This window comes from Emydura macquarii, unplaced genomic scaffold (assembly GCF_026122565.2).
Source record: "Emydura macquarii macquarii isolate MOO-44397 ecotype Brisbane River unplaced genomic scaffold, CSIRO-AGI_Emac_v2 contig_968, whole genome shotgun sequence".
Taxonomy (NCBI): domain Eukaryota; kingdom Metazoa; phylum Chordata; order Testudines; family Chelidae; genus Emydura; species Emydura macquarii.
This window is the reverse complement of record NW_027131105.1, coordinates 9527817-9545583: the sequence shown is the minus strand read 5'-3', so window position 1 is coordinate 9545583 and position 17767 is coordinate 9527817. Positions and strand designations below refer to the sequence as shown.

The following is a 17767-nucleotide window of genomic DNA, read 5'->3' as shown; positions in this document are numbered from 1 at the left end:
GCATCAGAGCCATCACACTAGTGTTGCCTGCTGTCACAGTACAGCCAGCAGGAGCACACCTTTGACAGGTAGCCCTCATTCACACAGAAGGATGGAGAGGACCATGAAACTGAAAACCTTCTCACTACTGTCCCCTGCAGAGAAAGGCAAAAAAGCCTTACAGTAACCGCAAAAAGCCATCCAGTGTTATCTGAAGTGAAGATTTTGAAACCTCCAGCTCACACACAGTGGTACTAGCCTGCTATTGTTAATCCCCCCGCTGCCATTTTGTGGCAATATTCAGCATTAGGGGGGAGTATGCCCAGACCATTCCTGCACTGCTAGCACTTAGGGTGGAAAATGCCATGATAGACTGTCTGTGATAGCAGTGTATTCTAGACTATAAATAAAAATAGCAGAGGATCCTTCCCAGCATTTTAATAACTACTTTTTAAAAAACAAAAGAAAGTTTGTTCTTTTTAGGAGCTAATTTTCCTGTCACTGAAAGTTCTCTGGAAAAATGCATTAAATGTTTAAATTTAGTCATTTTAAACTGAAAGCATGAGCTATTTGAGTGTGCCATTCCCACACATCTACAGCAGACAGCTGAAGACAGTATGTCTGATCTTTTATGTCCTCCCAACATACTGGAAACAACCAAGGAATACCCAATCTGGTATCTTTATCTGTTCAAGTTAAATATTGTTGCTAATTTTGCTGTAATAAAAAAAGGGTCCACACTTCCAGCTGTATAAAATAATTATTTAATTTGTAAAAATATGGTAGTTGAACTGTATTACAAAAAATGTACATATTTACAGAGATTATATTTGGATTGGGTAGTCTTCAAGGGGGTTCTGTACAATAAACATTTCATAATTCCACATGGTTATCAGTGTCATCAATGGGAGTGAATTGTATATGGGGCAGATGATTTCATGATCCAAACATGGGTGTTAGTAGCCTATCCAGTTGCGTCCTACGTGCAGTCAGTCAGGGTGGAGAAGAAGTGTTGCTTCTTAAATATACTTAAGTACCTTAGCAACTGAGCTTCAGAAACTCCAGTAAGAGAACTGCTATAATTATTACATGAATTTATTAAGTCCTTATTTACACTACAAAACTTATTCAGACACAAATTAATCAGAGGAGTATAATAATCTTATACCATTAATAGTTCAGAGGAGAAAAGGAAGTTAGTCAATTTAAATTCAGTAAGTTGATAAAGGAAAAAAACCTGCTACACATATGCACAAGATAAATGTAACAGTCTTATGAAACCCAGAAAACAGTAACTTTTCACTTCTCATTAGAAAGTGAGTCAAGGTATTTTACCCTTGTTTTAATTTATCTATTTTTACCTTTCTTAGGATGTTTTAAACAAGACCAAATCATGCCTCAAAGTCTATCAGACCATTCATTTTTTAAAAGTTTGTTTTGTTTTCCAGACACAATGTGGAAACAATGATTTCCATACCAAACTGAAGAAAACTAGCTTTACAATTGAATGACTAGTTTAAAATATTTCTTCCTAATTATAGATTACATAATTACAGATTTTTGCCTGATCCTGCAATTAAGCAGTGAAAAGATTGAAAGTAAAACTTATTTTATTCGGAATTCATTTCACACAAGCAAACTCATCTTAAATCCATCAAAAGCCTTACATGTCATGTTCTTCTGCTGCTGAGACCTTGTCTCTGTGTTATATTCCTATATTTATTCCTCAGTTTGTGTACATTTGGTGCTAGGTTACCAACCACACACTCATTTTGTATTTGTGCCATGTGCACTAGAAAGATCTCTACAAAAAATGTCAATGTCCTTCATAAGACAGTATTTTGGGCAGGTATTCAGAGCACTTGGGAGAGTATTTTTTGAATTTATTTCATTGAAAAAAACTAGCATATATTTGTGCAGAGAAGACATATTTTTCATATCACTGCAGAAGAGGTTAAATGCAAGAGTGAACATACACTCAGAGTTATCCTTGTTGTTTCTTATGCTTTTGTGGCAAACAGCATCACACTCAGGACTGATATGGTTTGAACTGAGGAAAATTACCTTATCTGCAGTTTCTTTCTGAATAGCAAGCCATTGTACTGGGCCCTGTTCAGCAATTCTCCTTTTCTGCCACATATCGATAATGACATCACTTTGACAGTGCTTGTGCAGAAATTCAGCAAAAGCCAGGACAGTATGATGAAAACACACTTCTTTTGGATATATAACCAGTACTTTAACTGGTTGTTGTAGCTCTGTCCGATGGAAGAAAATTTGCTTTGTATCTGTTAATAAAAAAAACAAAAAAACCCCATTTACTGTATTGAATTTAAACATTTTTAGCAGCAAATAAAATCAACATTTAAATTACTTTCAAAATGGGGTCTGGAAGAGTTATGTACTTGTAAAAAAACATTTACGCCAAAAGAAAAGGTTCATTTTAAAAAGGTTGCATTATGCAAGTCAGTAACTAAATCAACCCTTATTTTGACTCCAAACCCCATCTACGCCAGGAAACTGACTTATTTGACAACCAGTGTCAGCAATGTGTCCCCATGAACCCATGCTGAAAGTAGATTGACAAAACAGATTTTACTTGTACAGGACAATTCAGGTTCCACTGTGTCCCAGTCACCTTTCTGTAACAGTGCTCTAAACGTTTTTGTCCTATTTAATGTCAAATTAAGTGTCCTCACACTGGAAACTGCAACTTTATTTTCAGAACTCAGTGGTACAGAATTGTTTTTATGGCTAATTTATTTTCTCATTTTGAGGAAGCGGTTTAAACTTTTCATTGACAATGGGTGGAGTTTTTATTTCTGATTCATATATTTGATTCCCATTACTTCTAAAGAAAAGGAGAGAGAAAGCATAATAAAACATAGTGTGCTGAAATAAATTGCATGATGCCTTTCCACAGTGAGTATCCAAGAGCTAATTTAGGTATTTGTCAAGTTGTACAATCTCCAGCTAAGACCAAAAATGACCGGTTTAAAAAGGACCATAACACCCCCACACACACACACACGATTTTGTTTCTCTGTATTTTAGAAGCATAATTATAGTAGGTGAAATGTAAAAGGGGGAGCTAGGAGGGAAATTAACAGAAGAAACTCTCAGTATAGCTGAAGCAGGAAGATTGCATGAGAAAATGGGTGGATTTGCTGAACTACGAGAGCTAAAAGTGAGCATTTGAGGAGGACAAGGACGTTACAGAGATGTCAAATGATTTCTTTGCATCATTCCTCACCACAGAGGATACTGGGGAGATATCTATTCTTTTCACATAATAAAGATGAGATATTATCTAAAACTAACTTATTAAGAGGAGGTGCTGAGCAAACTGATAAAATGAGCAGCAGAAAATTACCAGGAACTGATGAGCAAAGAGTCCTAAGCGAATATAAGAATCATAGGACTAACAAAAAAATAAGCGTAGTAAAATATTGTGCCTATTATTTAAAAAAAAAAAAAGCTTCAAGGCTTATCCTTGGAATTACAGACAAGTGAGGTTTGCTTAAATGTGAGGTAAACTGGTTGAAACATTGAGAGTTATAAAACACGTAGATTAATGTGATAGCATAAGGATATGCCAGCCTGGCTTCTGTACAGAAAAATCATGACACATTAGAATTTTTCACATCAACAAAAACAGTAGATTAAGGAAAGCAACTGGTAGATATAATTTATTTGGATTTTCTAAGTGCCTCTAATAAAGTCCCTTACCAGACGCAATTAAGGAAAATAGATGGACGTAGGATAAGTAGTTAAGAAACTCATTAAAAATCAAAGTAAAGCACAGGAATAAATTATCAGCTTTAAACATGGCAAAAAATTGGGGAATAACTAGGTTCCACACTAGGACTGCTGTTTACTATATTTAACTGGAAAATGTTGATCAGTGAGGGTAGGGGCAAAACTGGCAGATGGCATTTATTTAGGTTAGTCCAGATTGAGATGTTTATCAAAGTGATCTAAAAACAGTAGGTGAATGGGCAGCACAATAGATGCTGAAAGGCCATGGTGACAAATACAATGTCATGCCCACAGGAATGACCAATTTTGAATAGGCATTGTGGGATGTTGGATTAACTCCCACCAAGAGATGGAAGGAAACAGACTTGGGCATCCTTGAGACCACTCCACGAAAACTGCAGCCTTCTCATGTGATATGACATTTAATGAAACTAAAAGATGACATGTATAACTGATAAAAGGAATTTTTTTTTATCCCAGTAAACGGTTAACCTGTTTAATTCATTGCCACACATTACCCACTGAGGAGACAGCCTAGTAGAATTAAAAAAAGATTATTCTTTTATATGGATGATAACATCTAGTTACATTAGATAGGACCAAAAAAAAAAAAAATCAAAAGGTATAAACCCTTGTGTTTCAGGGCATAAGCCAAGCCAGCCACTAATCTTGGGGGTTTAGGAAGAAACTTCCCTTATATGCAAGTTATTCCATAAGTGAGGTTTCTTGCATTTGCCTCTTAAGCATCTGGTACTAGGCATTGTCATAGATGAGATACTGAATTATAGGAACCACTGGTGTGATGCAGTATGGTGGGTCCTCTAAGGTTATCTTAGTTCTATATGGGCTTTGTTTGAAGCAATGCTTCTTATAAGTGATGTCATCTGAGGTTTTTCTATTTCTGTTTTGCACCTAAAACATAAGTCTTCTCTTTCCACTTTATCTCTTACGTACAAAACAAGTAAAGAATCTAGTGTTCCCCTAAAATTGGGCACAATCGCTGTTTTAGGTAATTTTTAAACTACCATTTGTTTAGTTTTTTTAAATATAAATAGTTATGGGATTGATCATTTACCCTGAAATGGGCATTTAAGTTAAGGGAGGGCTAAGATTGTCCTAAATAAGGGTATATAATGCTTGCTTGTTGTGATATTTAAGAGAGATGATACATAAATTCACTGCAACACCTTTAATACGATCTGCATCACTAAAAGGAAACAGAAGCAAAGATCAAAGAACACTGAAGTACAGCACTACAGCTTTTTCAAAAGAATGAGTAAGGATCTTACCACAGCTCCTCCTGAAACATGCTACAGCAGCAATCACACACACAATTATAAATAAAGCAGCAAGGATGAAACACACATATCTTCCAGTTGAATCAATTGTGATAGGCCCTAAAACAGAGAACCATCAATCTTCAATAAGAAGCCTTTTGAATAATTGACTTTAAAGAAAAAAAAAAAAGGGCTTCTGGTTACTTAACAATCGAACTGAGCATTTCCTGTCTATATACATCAAAGAGAAATTGTGCTAAAATATTACTTCCCCACAAAGGTTATTCAGAAATGTTAACACTTGCTGAGGAACTTGAGAAACACTTCTCAACCCTGCAGTAAGCACCATCTCCCTCCTTATCCTACTCCCTTAAGTTTACTCCCATGTCCCTGCCAGACAGTGGAGCATACTTCCTCCTTCCAGCAGACTGACCTCCCATGGGCCATTCTTCCAACCTCCCTCTGCTATTTTTCCAGCACTGATAGTTGTTAACTGGCTTTTAATTTATATAGTTGAAATAATCAACATATTTAGCATGAAAACAAACTTTTTTGGAAGAAGCTCTGTAAAAGGGTGGATAATGAAAGATAAATTAGACCAAGGCTTCACAGAGACTACCAAAAGGTACAGTGTATGATCCTAGAGTGCTGATCATCTATTTAGCCTTAATCTGAATCCCCTGTGTTGCCTGATGTTGCTCAGAGCACAAACAAGGCTCTCCCATCCTGGTCTATCATTCTGTTTGGCAGAATGGCTACCTTGTTGTGTATCAATAACTTTAACTTTTTCTTTTTTTTTTTTTTTTAAACAAGGATAGGTTGTTGGCCTATTATTCAACCTCCAACCTGGACGACCAGTGGATTGCTGTCCATCTCATCTGCTACCCTTTGACCTGTCCCGTTTAGGTGGCCCTACCAGGAGTTAAAACGGCTGCCACCACAGCTCTCAGGGTCTTTGGAGTATAGAAGCCTTTCTACCACATCAAGGTGCAGATCCTAGGGAAGGATCTGTTAAAGTATCTGATATTCAAATCTTTCTTACCAAAGAGTAACTGTTCTAGTCTTTGCAAGTATAAAAGAGACACAATGGTAGGTCAGTGGATGCACTGAGACAGAACAAACTATAATTCACTCTTCATCTGTCTTGAACACCGAAACAAATTTGATGATAAATGCTCAACTAACCATTGCTCTGGTTTTGAACACACTTTATTAGGGTTCCTTTGTGCCTTGGACAATCATATCCACATCCGGCAAAATAAGGAATTATCTGAAGGAAAAAAAAGAAGAAAAATTCTGATACACAGAACAAAAAAATACTTAGAGTCAGCTTTATTCCCTCCTTTTTTTTTAAATCCTGCTTGGTCCTTTGGTGCCCTGTTCTGACTACAGAGTTTCTTAAAAAGTCTTTATCTGGGTAAAATACATAACTTAAGAAATACTTTCCTTACTAATAGCTTAAATGACTAAAACTGAAAGAGTAATTTCCTTTTCACCGTTTTCTGGTTTATTTTATGCATGATCATGTTGCTGCAATGCCTGGGTTGCAAACGCTATTGGGGAATGTCTAAACAATAAATTTGTTAAAATTAAATAGTTTTAGAATGAGTTTCATTGACCCACTTCTTTTCATTTTAGTAATTTGAATAAAACCTAGATTTGGGATTTAAAACTGCCTGTGTCCATTTAAATGATGCACACTACCAACCGGACTAAAAAGCCCAGTCAGTACATGTGTCTGCTCAGGATAAAAGGCAAAATACAGTATTAACACACGCTTTTTATGAAGCTGTACTTAGTAAGAGTCAAAGCCTTTGTATGTTACAGATGGTTCTATAATTGGGAAATTCATCTGAGACTTGTTGGAGCTGAGGGTCAGGGTAGCCTTTATAATTGAAAATTGGCTACTATACAGTCATACATAAACCTCAATTTGGATACCAGTAGTTTATATGCAATCACATTTTGGGCCCATATTGAAGCTAATGAGAAAAATTCCCATTGGTTTCTATGGCACAGGATTATCCTACAGCTCATGAAGAACCTGATGTTTATGTACACAGAACAAGAATACATGATCCTAACCTTAAATGGACCAATTTAGAATTCAGTCATTGTAGATGTTTTTAAGAATAAATATGAACTTATGAACTCCAGATAATACATTTCCCAGTTTACATGGTTATCTACTCTGTGCAGTGAGGCAATTTTAAGGAAATAGAAACCACAGGATTATAAATTCATCTGTTTGTTTTAGTTGTTTCTATATCTAGATCTTTGCAAATAGATCCTCAAAAGGCAAGAACCTGAAAACCATTCTGTTGCAATTTTCTACCAGTGAATGTGCAGCTTTAAAAAAACCCCAAAAAACCCCAGTAACACTAGGACCTTAGTGTAAATATATTAAACAAATGTTTCTCTTAAGTGTTGTAGGGCAGGAGAATTATACTGTGCAGTTTATTTAATCACCATGAGTGAAAACAAAGCTTCTGTCCAGTAATCCACATCCATGATGCTCATTTAATACAGTACAAAGGTGAATTTGAAATCAAAAGCTAAACAGTGTTGCACACAGGTGTACTGATCATTAGTCAGAAACAATGTAGCATTTGTTTACAATTCATTCATTTTAAATAAACTTCTTTTTCCACTGCAAATTTAATCAAAATTGAACTTTACCTGTACAGAAATATTGTTGCTTTGATCACTCACTGGTATTCTAACAGACGTTCTAGTTTCATTGATCTAATGCAGATAGAAACCCCCAGAAAAAAAAAGTTGAAGCAGATGTGTTACTGTGTATTATTTTTAAATTATTCCTTTGTGTAAGTGAAAATACATTTAAAATAATGATCATATTTATTGACACTATTAAATATAATATATATCTGTTGTTTTAAGTGATGATTATATCATCTTTAAATCTGACCTCTTGCCTAGTATTAGAAAAATTGTCAGAATATCTCAGTATGTAACCTTCATTAAGAGTATGTCTGAGTTTAGGTAAAGCTTATCTAAACTACATACAGTGCTGTATTGCCATTTTACAATCTATTATTCCACCTTCCCTGTAGAACACTCCCAATTTGAAAAAGTTACAAATCAAAGCATTTTTAAAATCTTAAAAAATAAATGGGCAAAACTATAAGGAGAAAAACGTTTAGACAGTGTGTGCTGCAGAGTATTGACTAGACCTTCCAAATCAGTAGAACCCAAATACTCAGGCTCTGGGATCTAACCCAGTACTCTTACCATCTTGGGAAAAAGGACCATACTTATTGGAGCATAGCTCTTCCTAAAGTAGGCTGTTATTCTCCTAGAACCCAGCACACAGACTTCTCATGGCCTTCTGGCCAGTTCCTCTAATTTGTCTGAAAAAAGCATGACTCCTGCTCACTTGGTAAAATGGGTTGTAGGGTAGATTGTCATAAAGAAGAGGAAAAATAAAAGAAATTGGATTTGCCATTTTTGGCTATCTATATAAGTACATTTATGTTTTAAAGTTAGCTATTATATGTACCTTTGTCACCAAATCCCTTTCAACAGACACATCACATTTCTCACACTCACGGAGAAGCATGGTATATTTGGTCCCAAGGTTACTTGTTGTAAAATTCACTTCTACTTTTGCCTCTATTTTACATACAGTTATATTTGGATTCCACAGACTTCCTGAGGGTTGTAAAGAATACAGTTTAACATTCTTAATAGCTGCTTAAGTGCTGAAAGAAGTTCCATTGTGAATGTAGTTCTCATAAAAGGTGCCAGACTGACAGCCCAAGGCTGCCTTTTTGGACAGCATGGGAAGTGGCAAAACAATTTCCTCAAGTACTATAATCCTGACCAGCAGAGACAACATCTGGGAGTAAAAAAACAGGCTAATCGCCACTCCCATTCACTTACTGGGCTCCCAATTGAAATGCCCTATCCAGGTGCCTCAGAATAGCTAGTCAGAACAGTGGTTGATCGAAGTAGCCGTGCTGCAGTTCAGGCTGAGTTCAGGCACTGGTATTTTAAAATGAAAGTGGCAAGAATGGCCTGTATATTTCAGAACCTAACCAATTCAGAAAGGCTGTTTAGCCTCCTCCCTGCCAGATCCTGGATGGAAGTCCTTTGCAATCTGGTGCCTTTTGTAGATGCCTTTTCCAATCTGGGCACCTATTCAATGGTAACTGGACTAACTCTACCAGCTCAAGAGCATATACCAAATTAATCTCTCAATTCCACAGTATATTAAATTAGAAAGCAAAGAAATATCCTCTTATTTAGACAGTGCCCACTGCTACTTTAGGAATGTGCAGGATTCTCAAACTTCTGATTTTAGGGGAATTGAAATTTGGTATCTCAAGCAATAGATTCAGATTTAGGTCTCTGCTTCCTATTTAACCGCTGCAGCTTTCACTCCATCCTCCAGAGCTGGGATTGGGGTTGGTACGTGGGTCAGATCTGATATCACACACGACACCAGAAATCAGCATAATGCTATCACATTCTTTATAACAAAGGATGTCTGCAAGGATACAGGGATGGCTGTTTGCCAAAACTATAGAGGACAAGATAGTTTGATTTCAATATTTGCACATTTTCATGGGATTCTTTTATTTAATTAGTCTCAAAGGGCAGATAGTCCCTTGTAAGCCTACTAAGGTGTGGATAAATACAATCTTGTGAAGAGTTATGAGCAGTTTTCTTTCTTCTCCCAGCTACTAGTTAAGTATATCCAGGAGCTGAAATTGGCCCCAAGGCATCCATCCCCAGTATTCAGTATTTTAAAGGCTTTACAAGTTAGAATAAAAATCAAGGTTATCTATGTTGCTACCTTTGTAAAAATAAATCCAAGGATACACATATTGCACTTACCCACTTCTGTGCAACTTTTGCTGTATTTCATTACTTTATCTTTACAACCTGTGGATTTAAATGGATTTTATGTATTTTAGGATATGTATTATCTCTTTGCATCTATATATTTTCTTTGAAGTCTATCGTGTGTACATATGAATATACTTCTCGCCAATGAAGTGTAGATATCACAACTAGCGTCATTTGCTTTCCTGAGCAACTCCTACAAAAACGAGCTCAATGAACAGCACTCTCATCTCTTCTTCTAGTTCTTCCATTTTGGAAGTGTCACTGTCATTCTCCCGTCTCAGGCACAAAAGTGTTGACAGCTCTGCTCACTTATGCAGGTAACCACATTGCAAACACATGATTCTCTTAAGATAAAATCTTCTGGTGACAACTTATGAACTCAAACCAAAAAACTTGAGCTCTTTCTGATTCCACTAGAAGCCTCTTCACATGTTATACATGCACTTACCACAATTTAAAAAAAAAAACAAAAAACCCTTAACTGCTTCCTCTGCTTTTTAATTGTCTACCTCCCAGCAGTCAAAATCAAAAGAAGAAAAGACAAGACTTGCTTGCTCACAGTGATTTAAAAACAAAGTGAACGTAGTGCTTTTTAAAGATGCCAAATTAACAGCCCTGGAGGGGGACAATCCTCTATTTGTCTACAGAACAAGTACAGCACAGACAGCAGGAGCATCTTAACCCTGACCTGGGAGGGTCTAAATCTAGACGTGAGGGTAGTGTGGATACCCTATAGCCACGGGCCTCCTCTGAGCGTCAAGATGGATGCTAGTTTACTGTAGTATCACTTGTGAAGGTGCTTGTTGTGGTATGGGAAACCTTGTTCACTAGGAACTGGACAGACCTCAACTACTCATTTCACAGAGTCACCAGACAAGAATTGGTCACTCAGAATCACCTGAGTCATCTAGCCCCACTTTTTGCAGCACTTAGCCTAGTACCAAACTGCTTTATAATTTCAGAGAATGCTTAATATCCCTGATTAGTAACTAAAAGTGGAAAATAAAGGGAGCCCCAGGTATGACATTATAAAACAAATAATCTGCAAAGCCATCAGTTTTCTGCTTTAAAGATCTGACAGTACTTGTTACTAGAAGTTAGAGAGCAAGAAAATAAGGAAGAGAAATGAGAGCTTGGAAGAAAAAAGTAACTAAGGACGTGTTATCAAAGCTGAATCAGCTATCTCTGCAATCTCATGTTTATTATGCAGTCTGTTTAAACATAAAAACACTTTTGTTTTTGTTGATTCCTAGCTTATCAAAACAATAAAGTCTGTGGTAAGAATTTAGTATCATAAATGAGATTTTCATATGAACCAGGTTAAATAGAGACTGGTCAATTACCTGGCGAAGTTAACTTGATGGATTTTGATGGAGAATCCTCATATATATTCGCTGGGGGAAGGTTGTAGGCACTGATGAAATAAAACGTTTCTGGTTCTACAGGGAATCCAACGTAGTGGAACTCCCACTAAAATAAAACAATGAAAACAGAAGTTTCGAGGGTCAAATTCTTCTTTCAGTTTTGTTGGGCAACCACAGTGAACTTTGTTAGCTGTGCTGGTATAACTGAGAAGAGAATTTTCCTCTCAAATCATTAAATGCTGAGAGAGATGCACATTGAAACAAAACATCTGAATACCATAAGACTGATCATCCCTGTCACTTTCATGCATCCAAGGGAACCAAATCAGGCATAGTTGGGGAAGTGGAAGTGCAGAAAGAAGGAGCAATGGCTCTACATCAAGCTGTCCCAGCTCCTCAATCCTTTGGAAATTCACCACAGGTGTATCATGGAGCTGGGTTCCATGTGCTGGGACAGGGCAGTCTGGGAGGAGGGCTGCCATCCAGGATATCATCTCCTGCCCCCGATCATAAAATGAAATATAATGCTGAACCTGTCTGTATTATCTCACTTTGGCTACCCCTCTGTGAGTTCCAACATACAGAGACAGCGTGGGAGCAGAACTTCTTAGGGAGACATGGTGCCATGGGAGAAGGAGCAGCCTGGTTATTCACACAGCTTTACTTTCTGCTGGGGTCTGAGAAAAAATGCAGGTTGTTCAGCTGAACCCTTTTTTTATTAAAATTTTCTGAAGTACTCCAATTTATAGCTCATTCTTTGCTGGCCCTCTATGCATGAACTGAGGAATGATCTGGTCTTAATTTTTAAATGACACCTCCGTACTCTCTCCTCCCTAACAACAACACTTTTAAAATAATGTTCTTACTCTTCTATTCCCAAACGTGGTTTGACTTTGAAACTTCTCTGTGTAATTGCACCGAATACACTCAAAATGTTCTCTAGTTCCTTTACTCATCACACAGATCTTTGTGGCTGTCAGTTCTTTGATGCTAGCTGGAAGTAAAGAAAAAAAATTGGTGTTCATAGATACAAATATTTCCACAGATATTTGCTACTCATACATAAAACAATAAAATAAACCTTGTACAGTATTAAACAGAAAACAACAGTGATACAATAAGTTCTGGCATAAGCTAATGAGAACAATATTTGTTAAGGCTGTCATGATACCCATAACCCTTCGGCACTATTTACAGTATAAACCATGGTCTTGGCTATCACCATGTTTTTGTAATAACCAGTTGATGCCAGGCTCATCTGACCAAGTTAAAACAAACATGACTAAGTTAGGACCATACAGCATCTCTTTTCACAGTTTAGTCATATGTATGCATCTATAGCTACCACACTACCTGTATTTATAGCAGTGCACTCTGGGAAAATCTAGGCTGCTATCTCAGAGTGCCATAGCAAGGCTAAAGCATCAGTAGCAATACACGAGATAATATGCTCTGGGATGTCCTTCTACACAAAGAGCTGTGCAGAAGCAGAGCAAGCCAGACACATCTGATTAGGTGGGTTCTGCATACACAGCAAAGAAACAATGTTATGAAGTGGTTAAAGAAAAACAACTAAAAGCCAATATAAGCCATCATGGCTAGGATGGCACATGATTACTAACTGTTTATTAACTATGTTTTGTGTGTATGATTAGAGTCAACTATGTCACTAACAAGTTACAAATTCAGTTAAAAGTTTGTCTGCTTCTGGAATACACCAGCTACATTCACCCCAGCGATGCATACAGCACTATGAAATCAGAGAATACTTCACACATTCACCCTGCCCTCCCAGAGGATCATTCATGAGATTCTCTATCTATAAGGTTACCAAAAAGAAAGAGAGAGAGAGAGAGGCTTAAAGTCTGGAGCTGGTTGGGTTTAAAAAGGCAATCTATGATAGTATTACATCAACTCCTACATTGACACTTATCACAGCATATGTAGTGTTTTAGTGGTTTGTACTAAAAATGAAAAATGCTTAAAATATTGAGATGTTTTTGAGTAAAGCAATGTCTGATTTTTAAAACTATATTTCCATTACATATGCACTATTGTGACTATCCTTTGATTTTGTGTACATGTGTGTTTGCTAGGAATTGTGATGACAAAGATCACAGCAATGGTGGCCAAATGTTAAAGCAAACTGCACAATCTTCTGGACCCCCAGACAATGATTCAGTTACTACTGTTAAAGAAAAATCATATGAGGTGGGATGGGGAAAAGAGGAGGTGGAAGGGAATTTTAAAAGGAACAAACAATGACTTTTAATGTTGTGGTTTGTTGGTCAAAAATCATGCCTGCAAGAGGTTTACTCTAATTACCACGAGTTGACTGTCTCAATCCACTTCCCATTTGACAGACGAGAACAAATGAGGAAAAAAATCACATGAAAAAAATCACGAGCACAGTTATCAATAGCTGACACCACTGTTGGCAGTTTCTATGGAGAAGCCAAGTGTCAAATGGATTACTCTTAAAAGTGATTCCTCCAGTTCAAAAGTGAGGCAAGTTGGCAGGGCAGCGCAAAGAAACTTGCAGTTCCACTGTTCCTGTTGTGTGCTTGGAGGACGTCAGTGTCCAGGGCTGTTAATACAACATGCTTCACAAGCACTAAATTCACAAGGCAATTTTATATTTAGATTACCAAATCCACCAAGTTTAACTGGATGACTGCAGACCACTAACAATATTGCCTAGCAACATTTTTCAAAAAGATCAGTCTTTCATTTCAAACCATAACATTTAGACCAAATGATTTTGTGGTGTGTCACTTGTTTGTACCATGTTTCAGAAGTTATTGTACTCTGTTAATTGTCTCATACCATTAAATACTGTATAGCCTTACACCCTTAGATGTCAGACCTACCATCCATGCTGAGGCTCCAGCTGATATTTATAAGATAGGACATGAAGTGTGTCTCCACTTCTGTTTCAATTAACTGAGCACTGAGATTATGAAGATCTGCTGGTGTTAGATTGTGCCGCTTTCTCAACTCATGAGCAGGACCTTGCAAAGATGGGCAGACATGAGTTAAAATGAGAGCAGTTATCTAATATTGAAATATATACCATATCTGTTAATCAGTCTGTGAATTATACTGGTATTTTTCACCTACTCTTGAAAATAGTCACACACTGTGTCTCAGAAACAAGAATTTACGATTAGGAAAACCACTCCTCTCCCATGCACCCAGAAGATTCTGTTTCTGGCTCTAACGATTTATTTCAAAGGCTGATTTTTCTCACATAATGACTATATAACACATTCTTTTCATGTGCTGTGAAACTTCAAATCAGATATGATATCTTATGATCAGGTAAAGGCAGTCTGAGCATAAGTTTGGAAATCATACACATCAATGACGTTTGCATTGTCTTTCCTGTATTAATAAACACATTTAATCATATTTTGTGTTAAAGGAGTTTTTTATTTTTTTAACCAAGAAATTGAGCAATATCTAAAAAATGAAGGGATGATGTCCTCCCAATGCCACCGACACAAATAAGATATCTCTGGGCTCTAAACTAATATTGCTCCTGTGACAATATGCTGAGCTGGAACAATGTGGCTGTACTCAGTGTCTCCTCTAAGAGATCAGAAGTCCTGCAATGAATGAATGAAGATATAGAACTTCCTTCTCTACTGTGGCAATGACTGAGACCACCCATAACTTGTCAGTGTACCTGGCCAACAGTCAGGTAGAAGACAGTTTGGAAGGGAGGCAATACTTGATAGAGACTGAGGGGAAAGAGATCTGAGAGGAAAGAGAAGAAGAAAATCCATCCTATTGGAAATAGTGTCTCTTATCAGAGAGAGAAAGCTTTAAAAAGAAAAATCAACTTTAATACCAAAGTGGCAGGAGCAAGGCTCACCTTATCGGGCAGCACAGTACAACACATATTCTATAGAGTACATGAGTTACTGAACATTTTAAATATCACAGATAACTATTTTTAATAAGGTACCTCTTTTAACGGCCTAAAGATATCCATTTTATTTATACATACCAGTTTCAAAACCACACATAATAGACTGTAAGAAAGAAAGAAAACAGCATTAAAATAAAACAAATTGAAAGCAGACAGATCAACTCTATAGATAGAAATTCCCTATACTTTTAATGTATTTTTAAAATCCAAACTTTAAAGAGACAGCATTAACTTGAAACAAAAATAATACTTCTGTCTGAAAAGTATGTACATACTATAGTTACAAGCACAGTCTAAAATTTCTAAAATGGAAATAAATTAGAGAATAAAACTAATGCTTGTTAAACCTGTAAAACACAGTTTGCTTTATTTTAGATAAAAATACCCTGCCAGATATATAATCAGTTTAACTGTTTCCCCTGTAGGCTGGTAAACTTCTCCTTCCTGCAAAAACTCTGAAACATCAACAGGGGAGAAGAAATATCCATATAAGGCATTTAAAGATTAGGTTTTTTTAAAATTCAGGACATACTATTTAATGTATGTATTTCCCCCAGAAAGTGACAGCAGTGCATCTTTATGTCATTGTTCCAATAATTTCTACAATATTCTAATTCTATAAACACATTGGTCTGTGTTTGCTAGTTTTCAGAATGGAGATGGACTGACATAAAATGCCACGTAGCCATCTTGCTGCTGCTGCTTTTTTTTTTTTCCCCATGTTCATTCTGCATTTTACATGTCCTCTTAATAGCAAAGCTGTACTGTCATGATCACATCTTGTGACTAGTGACACCTGGACATGACAGACTATATTCCAGCTGACAGCACTGACCCAGAAGAGAAGATCCGAACAACGTGAAATGTCTTTTAGCAAAATGTTTTCACATCACCTTTTAACATGGAGCTGAATGGCATATAAGCACTGTGCAAAAGACCAATACAGAGTATCAGAGTCCGAATGAAAACACAACCAATCCACACACAGACAAAGACAGCCTGAATCAAAGAACCTGGCACCTAATTTATCTGGTAGAATTTAGGGGATAGTGAGGCCAAAAATTATCTGGATATAGTTTTTTGCGGTATTGTTGTGCCTGGATGTCCAGGGGTTTGAGTGCAATAAGAGCAGCTATTGTAATAGTTAATGGTTTAAAAAAAAATTTGGAAGGGATATACATCAGCACACTTCGGGGTCTAAACCAATCTCTATAACTAGGAGGCTGAGGGTTGGGATGAGACCTTCACAGTGAGCATATTATCCAACATCTGCCTACTGCTAGGTTTCTAGCACCTGACTGAAAAGTCTGATGCTGGCCATTTTTGGAGATCAGATGCTGGACTAGATGGACCACAGGTCTGATCCAGTATGGCAATTCCTATGTTTCTATTATTTTTTATTTTTGTTGCACCAAGACACTGCAGACCCATCGCACCAGGCTTCGTACAAAACATATGAGAAATAGATAGTCCCCGCCCCAAAATATAAATTGAGACAACCGACGAGAAGCATAAAGTGACAATGAGAGAATATGACCGGTGTGAAAAGCAATGGACATAGCAAACCAGCTACTTAGCCACTGATTAGCCTTTTTCTCTTTTTTTACAAGACAGTTTGGGGACTTGAATACAAAAAATTAACAGGATGGAGAGAGATTCAGTTTTTACCAAGACCCCAGAGTCAGCAATCAAGAAAGACCTTGGGAAATGGGGCAACAGGTTTATTTAATTAATTTATACTTTAAAGGACGTATCATAATATATACATAGGCCCTTGGAATAGATCACAAGCAAACAAGTGCTGCCTTAAAGAATCTTGGTTACTTCAATAATTTGAGTAATTTAGTGCCAGAGATACTTTTAAATAATCAGCCATCAATAGTGGGGCCAACTCTTAGGTTGGAAAATACAGTGCCTGCTCTTCAGAATGATTTGGGAAACAGAGAACTTAACCTGCCCTTAGCAAATTAATTCACCTTCCTTCTTTAAAACTCTGGGTATTATCACAAATCAAGACTGGTTTATTTTGGGAATTACCTGACAGTCAGAAGTTACTGAGTAGGAGCACAGCCTGCTCTTATGCCCATCACACACACAGAATACCCTCTTTGACAATTCTTCCTCCTCCACCTACCTTGTGACTGACTATCAACAGGCATTCTTGGGAAAGTCAGTGACCCCCCCTGCCACCTCCATTAATTTAGGGAAATAAATATACTCACTAATAGGAGCTGGGAGCATACTCATGGCAGTGTCCTACTCAGATAGGCAGGCAGGCAGGGAAGGTGACACAGCTGTCACCACCCATTCTGTGACATCCATCCCTTTCTAGAGCACTGTCGTACCCTCCGACGGGAGTGAAAAGCTCTTCAACTCTATTTGATGGGGAATGGGTAGAAGTGGAAGATGGATGGGTTATCCTCCTTCCTTGTATCTTACCAGCCCGTCTTGTCCCCAGGTACCACAGCTACTCAGCACCAAGCTCAGCAGAACACAGGCTGCCAGAGTCATCTCCGCTTGCAGGAGCGATGCAACCTGGCTGAGATTCCCTCTGTTCTTCTTGGGATCCTACTCACTACAAA

The 17767-nt window shown here is 37.3% G+C and overlaps 1 protein-coding gene across 3 annotated transcripts in view; it reads right to left on the bottom strand.

Annotated features, from left to right (window-relative positions):
- Nucleotides 1-17767, bottom strand: part of IL17RB (interleukin 17 receptor B) — a 23616-nt gene extending 5849 nt beyond the window's left edge. The window contains exons 1-11 of one of the 3 annotated variants that reach the window (XM_067544180.1): nucleotides 17625-17767; nucleotides 15264-15288; nucleotides 14122-14262; nucleotides 12118-12245; nucleotides 11231-11357; nucleotides 9876-9923; nucleotides 8536-8687; nucleotides 7695-7760; nucleotides 6201-6285; nucleotides 5028-5135; nucleotides 2044-2267 (exon numbers count right to left, since the gene is read on the bottom strand). In XM_067544180.1, the coding sequence (XP_067400281.1) occupies nucleotides 2044-2267; nucleotides 5028-5135; nucleotides 6201-6285; nucleotides 7695-7760; nucleotides 8536-8687; nucleotides 9876-9923; nucleotides 11231-11357; nucleotides 12118-12245; nucleotides 14122-14262; nucleotides 15264-15288; nucleotides 17625-17696 (1176 nt within the window). In that variant the 5' untranslated portion in view covers nucleotides 17697-17767. Of the gene's footprint in view, nucleotides 1-712; nucleotides 2268-5027; nucleotides 5136-6200; nucleotides 6286-7694; nucleotides 7761-8535; nucleotides 8688-9875; nucleotides 9924-11230; nucleotides 11358-12117; nucleotides 12246-14121; nucleotides 14263-15263; nucleotides 15289-17624 lie in introns of those variants that run through there. The other 2 variants (XM_067544178.1, XM_067544179.1) reach the window with 2 other exon arrangements.